General features: G+C 37.9%; 1 protein-coding gene across 5 annotated transcripts in view; it reads left to right on the top strand.

Moving 5' to 3' along the window:
- FILIP1 (filamin A interacting protein 1) overlaps positions 1 to 12,807 on the top strand; it is a 261,568-nt gene that overhangs the window by 219,903 nt on the left and 28,858 nt on the right. For all 5 annotated transcript variants that reach the window (XM_072642630.1, XM_072642632.1, XM_072642629.1 and 2 more), the window contains one exon: positions 8,639 to 11,444. In XM_072642630.1, the coding sequence (XP_072498731.1) occupies positions 8,639 to 11,444 (2,806 nt within the window). The remainder of the gene's footprint in view (positions 1 to 8,638; positions 11,445 to 12,807) is intronic.

Genomic DNA, 12,807 nt, shown 5'->3' with positions numbered 1-12,807 from the left:
TCACAAAGAATCAAATATGAATGAAATGATTGGGAGATAGGTACTATTTTTATCCTCATTTTGCAAACTGAGGCAGACAGAGGTTAAGTGACTTGTACAAGGTCACACAACTAGTTAAGTGCCTAAGGTTGCATTTGAAATCAGGTTGTCCTGGTTTCAGACCCAGTGCTCTATCCACCTATGTGTCCCCTTCTTCATTAGTCTTAGAGGCAACAAAGTTTGGGTTTAAGTCCTTCCTATGACATAAGTTGGCTATGTGACAGTAAATCACTGAACATCTCAGTGTCTGGAGATATTGCTAGGTCCCAATTTGTATGAATCATGTATACCCTGAAGTGGTCACATTACTTGAATTTGCACTGCATATTCTCTAAGACTATAAGTTACCAAGGGGTTAAGTTGTCTATTTATATTGTTTCTGACCTTCATTGTAGGAGAGTTTCTACAATAGAATTTCCTGCACATATGAAATTACAGGTTCAAACTAAGGTTACAGGCCCTCTTGGGCTACTCTCCTAACTTGAACTTGTAGGTTATGGGTTGGGGTCCCCAGGGAAGGAAGCCATGCCCAAGTTCAGGGTACTCTCTGAATCCTCATTCCTAAAACTATTACTAGTGAGCCCCTACTGTTGTATTTACCTTTAATAGTTATTTACCTAGTTGGCATAGTAGCTACAAAACATTTCCCCCATAAATAAGGGCACACTTTTCCATAAACACACCCAGCATCAGTGGAAAGAGTTGGAACATATGTAGAATATTTTAGAAGATAGGTACCCATATAACAAACATAAGTGGCCAAGCTATCACATTCCTCCTGCATTTCAGAACCTCAATAGCCTTTCTCTTCTCAAGGTGTCCTCACATTACCTCTGTTGAGAAGACTGCTCAGCTGCTTTTCTTTGCAGTTTAACTCTCAACTGCCAGGGTTAACTCTCTTGAATTTATAACTAGCTCTCTTCTCTGCTGCCAGAATTCGCACTCATCAGAGCTGCTTCAGCTCTTTCTTTTTTCCCTTGATGGGTGAAGTAGTTGGATGAACGACTGGACGAGTAGTTCCGCTGTAAGATATCATGGGTGATGATGGAGAAAGGAGATTTTTCTCTTCTCTCCCCTAGAGAGAGACTTTTTCCCCCTCAAGACTGAGTCTTATTTCCCCCCTCCTTTTTTTTTTCTTCAAAGAACTGGGAATGAAAAGTATATTTAGAGAGGAATTATTAACCAAGGCAGCTTGGTTCTGGAAATGAGTAGAAGACTTGTTTGTCCTTCATTGTCCTCTTTATAAGAAAATCTTTTTAAAATAAAAAGCCAGCAAAGCATTCAGAGAATTGGGGATTCTGCTTACATTGGTTGCATGCCAATGGATGGAGATCACGCCAGCCTTGCAAATAATTAGTAAAATCATCCTTCCAGCAAAAATTTAATTAGGCCTGCAAAATCTGTATTGCTCCCATCCGCATTACTAATTCTACTTCTCCCACTCATCCCACCTCCTTCTACTGCTGTACCAAGAGGTAGGATAAATGAATATTAGCATTTTCCTGTAGCAAATTGCAGTTGGAATCTTTTTTCCACCCCCACCCCACATCTCTCTAATGACTCCACCAGTACTGATTCTAAACAGATTCTCATGAAAACTAAACAAGCAGGAAGAAAAAGAAGAAGGCAGAGAATTTTCGATTTCTCATTAGATTTCCTGGTTCTCATTAGAGGCTCAGACATATTCTAAGCCTGACTGCATTTTCATCATTAGATATAAAAATGAGACCACTTTTTATCAGTCTCATGGGGAAGTTAACACTGTGTGTTAGATAAGATTCTGTAAGTACTTGAATCCTTTGGTCACTGGTGCTATATAATATATGGATATGAGGTATTCAGCTATGTTGTCATGATAAATAGAAATAGGAAATATGCACAAATACACAAAATTCACAGAAATCCAAAACTGTCCAGACCCCTAATCAGGGGTTGATACCACCTTTCTTTCTCCATGAAGGATGTTATAATATTAAAGGATTCTAAGATTTAGAACTGAAGGGAGCCTTAGAAATCCTCTGCTCCAATCCTCTTGTTTCATTCATTCATTCATTTATTAAAGATCAGGTCTCCCAATCTCGCCCAAGCTAGATAATCAACAAAATAGTCATGCCCTTTTTTGTAGTTATTGTTGTTTTCTGAGGGAGAAATGTTCACACTGAAAATTTAACAGTCAATTCTTGTAAGTCAGCTAGAGCTGGCTCCAGCACTAGACAGTGGACTAAGGTTGAGTACACTGGGAGTATAATCTCCCCAATCCTGGATGCTTTGCCTCTTTTAATGTACCTCAAGATGATATTAGCTTTTTTTGGCAACTATGCCATTCCATTATTTCATATGGTGCTTTCTGTCCATTAAAACACCCAGATCTCTTTTCAGATAAACTTTTTTTATAAAACTGCACCTTCCCCATCTTATACCTGTGAATATGATTTTCTTTTTTGAACCCAAGTGCAAGAGTCATGAATGAAATAAAGACTGAATTTGGAGTCAGGGAACCTGGGTTTGAACTGCCTCTGCTATTGATTACCTGTGTGACTTTGGGAAAATAACTCCTGCCTTCTGTTGTGCCTCAGTTTTATCATCTATAAAAGGAAGAGGTTGGACTGGTTAACCTTTAAATTTCCTTCATAGTTAGTTTTAGTGAAAATCTGCAACAGAAGAGGCTATTTAATTTCTTATAACCAGAAATCATTGAAATTGAAGTGAAACTTGAGGCTTCAATTGCGTTTTCTCCCATCTAGATAAATTTGCCTTTCCTTAAACAATATTTTGGCTTTAGGCATCAATGAAGCCCATTATTCCTAAAGTCAAAACTGACCATCATAGATCAGCAGTTCTTTAAGAACAGGGACTATCTTTATGTCCTCAGCACTTAACATAGTGCCTACCAGATAGTAGGCACTTATAGATGATTATTGCTTGTTGACGAGCAAGAAATAAAACCTAGTATAGTATGGCCCATAAATTTAAATGAGTTTTTTTCTGCTTATTGTAGAATTATTGTTATATTCAAATTGTTAGCAAAACATGTATTTCCTATGGAAGGTAAAATAACATAAAGAGCAGAGTTCAGATGAACTCACTGGGACATGGTGGTTCAGGGATTGCAGACAGATTTCCTAGTACAATGCAGCTTTGTAAAGTACAAGGTTCAAGAAGGCTGGGTTGAGTGTCTGTGTGCTCAGGGTTTCAGAAATTTACTTGAGGTCCAGGAATTGGCTCTAAAATTTAGGATCTGAGGTCAGCGACAAAAATGAAGACCCTATATACAGTGGAGTACTTATTGCAGCCCTTTTTTAGTATCAAAGAACTTGGAATGTGGAACAAATGCTCAATGATTGGGTAATGGCTAAACAAATTGTGATTTGTTTTCAATTGTGGAAGAAAACAGACTTAATTCTGCATTAGCTAAAATCTATCAAAGGTACCTGCATTGTTAATGTATTTTTGCTTAATTTGAAGATCTTTTCCATTCATTAATAGGACTGTGCGGCCTGCTTAAATCACATGGAATTCTAAGACCCATGTGGTGGGAGGAGATTGCTGAATGGATGGAAAAGGAAGGGTGGAGCAGAAAGTTGGTGGGAGCAGTGGGGGTGGAGGACAGAGAGGACACAGGCAGGCACAGCTAGTGTTGTGAGTGTTTGCTTATGGGAAGGCCCCACTAGGTGGGGGAAGACTTGGGAATGGTTTTGTCTTCTGCTATGCTAATGTGTATTGATTTCTTGGTTACTATGATGGATTTGGCTTTCTGATGTCTGAATAAATGTTTTTCTTCTGCTTTCCATATGGAGAGTCTGTGATACTTTGTGATTCAGAACTACACCATCATATTCATAGTCGCCATTGGTGCTGTGAATATTGCCTTGGCGATACATTACCTTAACAATTTTATAATAAGTTTTACAACTTTACAATAAATTGTTTGTAGAGATTGGCCCTATTAGCTATATACTCTAAGTAAAGTAATTTCCAACTCACATTTATGGTAATTAGGAAACAAAAACATGAAATTCCACAACAAAGAGAAAGACAAATGTACGATTTTCAGATATGGTTTTATAACGGTTACAATAGTAATGTAGACATAATCTAAGGAAAAATATGGATAATATTTAAAGCTAAGGGAACAATGCAGAACCCATCCTTAGAAAAGACTTCATCTGCTATGCAGGCCTCTTAGTAGATAAAAGACACCCTTAAAAACTATCACTCTTTCAATACCAATCTTGCAACATAAAGGAGGCCTTAGTTTCTGTGAACTTCCACAGAATAGGAATAAGAATTCTTGAAGCAAGGAGACGTATTGCATATCAAGGGGAGTAGAGTTTATGGAACTATGGCACAATGGGAAAAAAGACCTGGATTTATGGTCAGAGGACCAAGGTTTGTATCTTGGCTTTGACATTAAGATCGTAGATTTAGGGTTGGAAGGCATGTCATACGATCTAAACTCCCTCCCCTCCCCGCTTCTCCCTTGCCTCCTTGTTTTACAGACAAGGAATTTTAAACTTAAAAAAATAAAATAACTTGACTTCAGTCCCAGCTGGGGACAAAGCTGGAATTCAAATCTAGCAACGTAATCAGACAACTCACTTCACCTAAGCGTCCTCATCTGTAAAATGGGGGTATTGGACTGAACTACTTCTAAGGTCTCTTCCAGCACCATTTGATTTTGGGGATCTTCCACTCTGAACCTCTCCTCCCTTGGCTTCTCTGGCACTACATTCTCCTTGTTCTGCTTCTAATTCTCTGATGGCTTGTCCTCTGTGTCTTCTGCAGGATTCTTTTCTATATTCTCCAAAGTTTGTTTCTCTGCTCTGTTAAATCTCTTTTATTAATTGGAAATCTGATTCCCAACTAGAGGCTCTATATAAATGACTCAGCCCTGACCAAATGCTAGTTGTTAAATATTCCCACATAGGTAGCCTACTACTATCACCTAAATCTCAGAGTGTCCAAAATAGAATATTTTTAGTTCTAGTGGCTATTACAACCTTTTCTTTTTTTTTTTTTGCCTTTAGTAATATTTTATTTTTACATGTAAAGACAATTTTTAGCATTCATTAAAAACAAAAGAAAATACAACTCTTAGTCATCCCCTTTCACCCCTCTCCTCTCATATAGGAGGGGGTTGGATTGAATGATTCCCAAGTATCCTTTGATTTTTAACATTCTAGATTCCCACACTATTGTATGGGTAGAAACATAAATGCTAAGAGGATATTAGGGTGTGTTTTTAAGGAATACATTCACCTAAGAGGTGCTAGGCAGGAAGGTTTCATGCCTCAAGTGACTTGAACAGTTTGGGAGGAAGGGAAGACTTGACTTGAAGGGAAGAAAACACACATTCACTCATACATGCATACACACACACAACACACACACACTCCAGAGGCATGCACAAGAATGTATGGGTGGAAATGATCAAGTTTTTGTAAAATGAAATATACTTCACTTTCATTTTATAAAGATTTAAGCCTTCATTTTAGCACAAAGGTTCTCTACCTGGGAGTCCATGTACCATAGATTTCATGAGGTCTTTGAATTTGGATGGGAAAAAAAAAAATTACCTCTTTATTTCCATTAACCTCTAACTGAAATTATATAATTTTCTCTTCAAAATATATAGGAAGTATGTCAACTGTTGTAACTACTACTAAATCCCATTTAAGTGGATGTTTCTTGAAACTATATATTGTTTCCATCTTTGTATCTATATGACCAGTGCCTACCACAGTGCCTAATAAATGTTGTTGATTTATTAAATCAATCAAGCCTGCAAGAGGCTCTTCTGCAATCATTTCCTAGTACCAAAATGATGACTAAAAATAATGAGCATGACTGTAGGCCTTTAAAGTTTATAAAAGCACTTTTCAAGTAACATTTCATTCCATCCTCAAAACAATGCTGGGAGGTAAGGTAGTATTATTATCTTTATTTTACAGATGAGGAAACTGAGGCTGAAAAAGGTTAAGTGACTTGTCCAGAGTCATATAATTAATAAAGATTTGAGATGGGATTTGAACTCAGGTCTTTCCAACTCAACGTCCAGCACTCTATCCATTGTACCGCCATGATGACGATGGTGATAAGAAAAAGGACGAAGTGACATCGCAGACTAAATATTTAAGAAGCAATATGGTATAATGGCTAGAGTTCTGGACTTGCAGTCAGAAAGACCAGTATGACACTAGACAAATCATTTAACTTTTGTGTACTCAGGAAACTCTCTAGAACTTCTCTATTAAGTCCTAGATAATCATGATCTTGTTGTTACATCACTGACCAATGCTTCTTAGAAACTTTGAAGTAATTTGTGCGTGAGTGGGGGGGCATAATTGCTTGTTAAGTTCTGTTTTCACTTTTCACTGATGTGTGATCAAAAGGGTGGAGGTTTTCAAAACTCATCTAAAGCGTCTTTGATTTTAAAGAGTAAATTCTTTCTCCCATTTTCCCATTTTTAACAATAAATTTAGAATAGTTGTGTAGAATCTATAGGCCTAGTGTTTTACAATGGAAAGAATGTTAGATTTGAATCTAGAAGACCATGCTCTAGTGTGGAATTGGGCATCAGAAAGATCTGAATTCAAATTCTGCCTCAGGGATTTACTAGTTACTTGCTTAACTAATCACTTAACCTTTATCTGCCTCAGTTTCCTCAACTGTAAAATGTAAAATAGCATCTGTCTCATAAGGTTGTGTGAGCTTCAGATGAGGTAATATAAATAAAGCACTTTACAAATCTCAAAATGCTAAATAAATTTTGTTATTATGTTACTACTTGTGTAATTTTGGATAAGTCACTTCATGTTTCTAGGTCTTAGTTTTGTCACTTAAAAAAATAAAAGGGGGGCTGGACTGGGTGATCTCTAATATTCCGTCCAACTCTATCCATGATACTAGGATCATAGGTTTAAAGATGGAACAGACTTTTGAGGTCATATCATTAAGAAATGGCAAACTCATATACCCTCTATTGCCCACAAAACTGCCTGGATTCAGATTATAATGTAATTAGGAAATGAATAAAAATACAACACAACATAAACAGTGTTAATTTGGGGTTTTCTAAGTCAGTATGTAGCCCACAGGCATCTGTTTCTATTTGAGTTTGACACCACTGACCTTAGTCTGCTCTCGCTTTAAGTGATCTTTCCAAAGTCACATGGGTCCTGTGTCCATGTTTATATAGTTCTTGAAAGACCATATGATGGTTTATAAAACACATTATATAGATTATATTGTGGTGAAATCATCCAAACTGTTGTTTTAACACTAATCTGACACATGGTTCTATTATAAAGCTGCTATAAATTGTTTCTGTATGTTCATCTATTCATTGCATGATGCAATGTGAAATCTATTATAATTGTGTTTACTTTATTAACAGCTCATCTAGTCAAAAATGTTTAATAAACAACTCAAAACAAATTAGGTGAAGAAATGTTTTATGGAGTCTGTGTGACTATCGAAAGAACAAAATGTACTTAAATAAACACATTTTATTGGTTGTTTATAACTTTACTATAAACACATTAAATAGCTACAAAGCCATTTTCATATTAACATATGGTATACATATTAACTATTATATTAACTTCAGTGCTTTTATGGATATATTAAAGTAAATTCTCAAAATGGCTATGACTGGTTAAGTAAAAGAAGCCAATTAACAATAACCAATTAATTATGTGCTGTTTTCACTTTGAGAGATATATGAATGAGTGGATGAATCAACAAGGATTTGTCAAGTGCTTCCTTGTGTCAAAAGATGCCCTCGGGGGTGAGGACAAAAAGAAAAAATAAATAAATCCTTTAGACTGCTTTCTACATCATATAAAGAAGAAAGGCTGTATCAGAAAAGTAATTCCAGAAATAGAATTTTTTTTTTTAAATTTGGAAAAATTCTTTATTTCTTCCCAATTCTTGGTCTCTATCAAAGTAAAATTATGTAGTGAGGAAAAGGGGACAAAGTCATTGGTTAGCCTAGTATAAAAAGGAGGGGCAGGGCTCTTTATAGACTCCTGTTGGGTTATTCAGGTGGTCTTCTTTAGTTTCATCATCATTAAGTAATATTTACTTGGTTTAAATAGTAAGTAAAACAGTGCATACCAGGTAACTTTAACACAATTCATGCATAGATGGTCCTTAGTTTCCTCAGTTTCCCAGGATTGAGTCTCTATTAAACTTCAAGCTCCTCTGAGAGCAGGCACTGTTTTTTTTTTCCTCTTTCTTTGTATCCCCAGCAGTTAGGACAGTGGGAGTACATAGTAAGGCCTTCATACTTGCTTGTTTACTGACTGGACAAGATAACCTTCAAGACTCTTTATAGTTCTAAATCTATAATCCATTGAAGACCCTGTACTTTCAGGGTCTCCACGCCACCTTCAATAAGTTTCCATTTTGTTTTGTTTTGTTCTAATTTTTAGTAGTCAGTTTTCTACCCTTATCCTGTTAATATTGGTCTGGCATACTACATACAGTTATGGATATGAGATAATTTGTTGAGATGATTTAACTTTTAATTTCATACTAGGACTCAAACATCAATGTTGATCAATCTGTTCATGCATGATTGTGTTTTTTATTTCAGGTTAAAAAAGCTTCTTGAACAGGAGAAGATATACCAAGCTCGAAAAGAAAAAGAAAACACCAAGAGGCTCAATAAATTGAGAGATGAACTGGTGAAACTCAAGTCATTTGCCCTCATGCTGGTAGATGAAAGACAAATGCACATTGAACAACTTGGCCTACAAAGTCAGAAGGTACAAGATCTCACACAGAAACTAAAGGAAGAAGAGGAGAAGCTGAAAGCTATTACTTCAAAATCCAAAGAAGATAGGCAAAAATTGCTTAAGTTAGAAGTAGACTTTGAGCATAAGTCTTCAAGGTTCTCTCAAGAGCATGAAGAAATGAACGCTAAATTGGCCAATCAGGAATCACACAACAGGCAGCTTAGGCTTAAGCTGGTAGGTTTAACTCAAAGAATTGAGGAACTAGAAGAAACGAACAAGAACCTCCAGAAGGCTGAGGAAGAACTTCAGGAACTAAGAGATAAAATAGCCAAAGGGGAATGTGGGAACTCCAGCCTTATGGTGGAGGTTGAAAACCTCCGGAAGCGTGTGCTGGAAATGGAGGGCAAAGATGAGGAGATCACCAAAACGGAATCACAGTGTCGAGAACTGAAGAAAAAATTGCAAGAAGAAGAACACCACAGCAAGGAGCTCCGACTTGAAGTTGAGAAGTTACAGAAGAGAATGGCCGAACTAGAGAAGCTGGAAGAGGCTTTCAGCAAGAGCAAATCTGAGTGCACTCAACTGCACTTGAACCTGGAAAAAGAGAAAAACTTAACCAAGGACTTGATCAACGAATTAGAAGTGGTGAAGAGTCGCGTTAAAGACCTTGAGTCTTCCGAAAGCCGACTCGAAAAGGCTGAAATGAGTTTAAAGGATGATCTGACAAAGCTGAAGTCATTTACAGTGATGCTGGTGGATGAAAGAAAAAATATGATGGAAAAAATAAAACAAGAAGAAAGAAAAGTGGATGGGCTCAACAAAAATTTCAAGGTGGAGCAAGGGAAGGTTATGGATGTGACTGAGAAACTAATTGATGAAAGTAAGAAGCTTTTGAAACTTAAGTCTGAAATGGAGGAAAAGGTATATAGCTTAACAAAAGAGAGAGATGAGTTAATGGGCAGATTGAAAAGTGAAGAAGAAAAATCCTCGGAGCTGAGTTGTAGTGTTGACCGATTGAAAAAGAGACTGGATGGCGTAGAGGAAGTGGAGCGGGAAATAACCAGAAGCAGATCCCGAAAGGGACCTGAACTCACCTGCCCAGAAGATAACAAGATTAAAGAATTAACACTGGAAATAGAAAGACTGAAAAAGCGTCTCCAACAATTAGAAGTAGTTGAAGGAGACTTGATGAAGACAGAGGATGAGTATGATCAGCTGGAGCAAAAATTCAGAACTGAGCAGGATAAGGCTAACTTCCTCTCTCAACAGCTGGAAGAGATAAAGCACCAGATTGCAAAAAATAAAGCAATTGAGAAAGGTGAGGCTGTGAGTCAGGAGGCTGAGCTAAGACACCGATTCCGGTTGGAAGAGGCCAAGAGTCGAGACTTGAAGGCTGAAGTACAAGCCCTGAAAGAGAAGATTCATGAGTTAATGAACAAAGAAGACCAGCTTTCTCAGCTACAGGTAGACTATTCAGTTCTTCAGCAAAGGTTTATGGAAGAGGAAAGCAAGAATCGAAACATGGGACAGGAAGTCCTGAACTTGACCAAAGAGTTAGAACTTTCTAAGCGTTATAGCCGAGCTCTAAGGCCAAGTGTGAATGGAAGGAGGATGGTAGATATTCCTGTGGCATCTACTGGAGTGCAGACAGATGTAGTAAGCAATGAAGCAGCAGAGGAAGAAACCCCAGCTGTGTTTATAAGAAAATCTTTTCAAGAGGAGAATCATATTATGAGTAATCTTCGGCAAGTGGGGCTAAAGAAGCCCATGGAGCGTTCATCTGTACTGGACAGGTATCCTCCAGCGGCAAATGAGCTTACAATGAGAAAATCTTGGATTCCATGGATGAGAAAAAGAGAAAATGGTCCCCATACAACCCCAGAGAAAGGGCCTCAAGCCAGTTCTAGTCCAGGACATCCTGGAGAGGTGGTTCTTTCACCAAAGCAAGGCCAGCCTCTTCATATTCGGGTGACTCCTGATCATGAGAACAGCACAGCTACTTTGGAGATAACTAGTCCAACATCTGAAGAATTTTTTTCTAGCACCACCGTCATTCCTACCTTAGGGAACCAAAAACCACGGATCACCATTATTCCCTCACCAAATGTCATGTCTCAGAAATCAAAAGGGAGTGACACAACATTGGGGCCAGAACGTGCCATGTCACCAGTCACAATAACTACATTCTCAAGAGAGAAGGCCCCTGAGGGTGGCAGGGGAACTTTTATGGAGAGACCCACATCCCCCATTCAGATAATGACAGTATCAACATCTGCTGCACCAGCAGAGATCTCTGTATCTCCAGAATCAAAGGAAATGCCCATAGGAAGGACTGTCTTCAAAGTAACCCCAGAAAAACAGACTGTCCCAACTCCAGTAAGAAAATTCAACTCTAATGCCAACATCATAACCACAGAGGACAACAAAATTCACATTCACTTGGGTTCCCAGTTTAAACGATCCCCTGGGGCATCTGCTGAAGGGGCAAGTTCACTTATTACAGTGAGACCAGTCAACGTGACAGCTGAAAAGGAGGTTGCCACTGGCACTGTCCTTCGTTCTCCTAGGAGCAACCTTTCTTCAAGGCCCGGAGCGAGCAAAGTGACAAGCACCATCACTATAACACCTGCTACCACATCATCCACCAGGGGAACCCAGTCAATGGTAAGTAGAATAGGTTTCCAGGATATTAATTGGGATTTATCTAGGGGGGGAAAATGGGAGGAGAGAAGAAGCTCTTAAATATCTTCCCATCAAATACCTTAACCTCTTTAAAAACTAACAACAATGGTGTTCCTCCTACTATTTGGAATTGCATTTTACATGACCTTTAGAGAATTAAAAACTTGGGTTCAATTCCTACAAACTAACTCTAGAAATACATTTTTTAAAGATTTCTTTCTTTCTTTTTTGGGAAAGCAGTTGGGGTTAAGGGACTTGCCCAGGGTCACACAGCTTGTAAGTATCTGGTCCTCCTGGCTCCAAGGCCAATGCTTTATCCACTGTGCCACCTGGCCACCCCTAATTGATCATTTTTGATGTGAATATTTACACCTTGAAAATCAGCAAATTCATCTCTAGAAGTACATTTTAAATAGCAGCATTCCAGTCATGAAATGTCACAAACAAGAATTTTTCCAATTATGTTCACCTTGGTTTTCAACTATGTATTGTTAAAGTTGGCATGGCAAAGTTGGAAATGGGAAAAAGGAAGATCTGAGTCTGAGCCTTTCTGACATATAATGGCTGTGGGATCAGGGGCAAGTTACTTTCATTTTTTAGTGCCCCAACCCACTCTCAGAAATTCTAAGTTGCCAAGCTGCATCACTTTGGAAAGTTTCCCCACAATGAGTACCCAAGGTGTCTAAAGCATGCTACAGTTATATGTTGATAGCATTCAGTGTTAAAGTATGCCTGTTGTTTCTGGTGCCATTGCAAAATGTTGCCTCTATTTTTTAAAAAAAAGGCTTTTTTTTTTTTAATCATACAACTTTATGATTACTAATTTGCTATCATCTTACAGAAGATGACACTATAAAGAGTTTGGGAATTTCTAAGACTCTCATAAAGATGAGTAAAATGTCTAACTAGGAATTGCCTCCATAAAATTAATTCATCTTTTATCAACGTAGGCATTTCTCTTCACCCCCTACTATCTTTTATCTCTCAGTGAGCTCCAGAGTCGTCGTACAGAAGTCCTTTTTGTTGGCTGGCTTACTAGTTTTAGAAAGAATTTAAGTTAATAGGGATTATCTCATCCATATCCTAAACCCAGTGGAAAGAGAACTGAACTTAGAGTCATAGACCTGAGTTTAAATTCTGGTGCTGCCCCTTAGAACGTGGGTGACCTTGGGTAAGTCTTTGCTTCCCTGGGTCTTCATTTCCTCATCTATAACAAGAGGGGATTGGGCTAGATGACCTCTAATGTCCCTCTCACCTCTAGATTTATTATTATTTGATACAAAATTTCAGCACATAGTAGGGGATCAATCAATGTTTGTTGAATGAATAAATGAAAAAAGGCAGC

The sequence above is a fragment of the Notamacropus eugenii genome, chromosome 2 (genome assembly GCF_028372415.1).
Source record: "Notamacropus eugenii isolate mMacEug1 chromosome 2, mMacEug1.pri_v2, whole genome shotgun sequence".
NCBI lineage: Eukaryota > Metazoa > Chordata > Mammalia > Diprotodontia > Macropodidae > Notamacropus > Notamacropus eugenii.
Note: the sequence above shows the minus strand (reverse complement) of the source record. Positions and strands in the feature narration are given on the sequence as shown.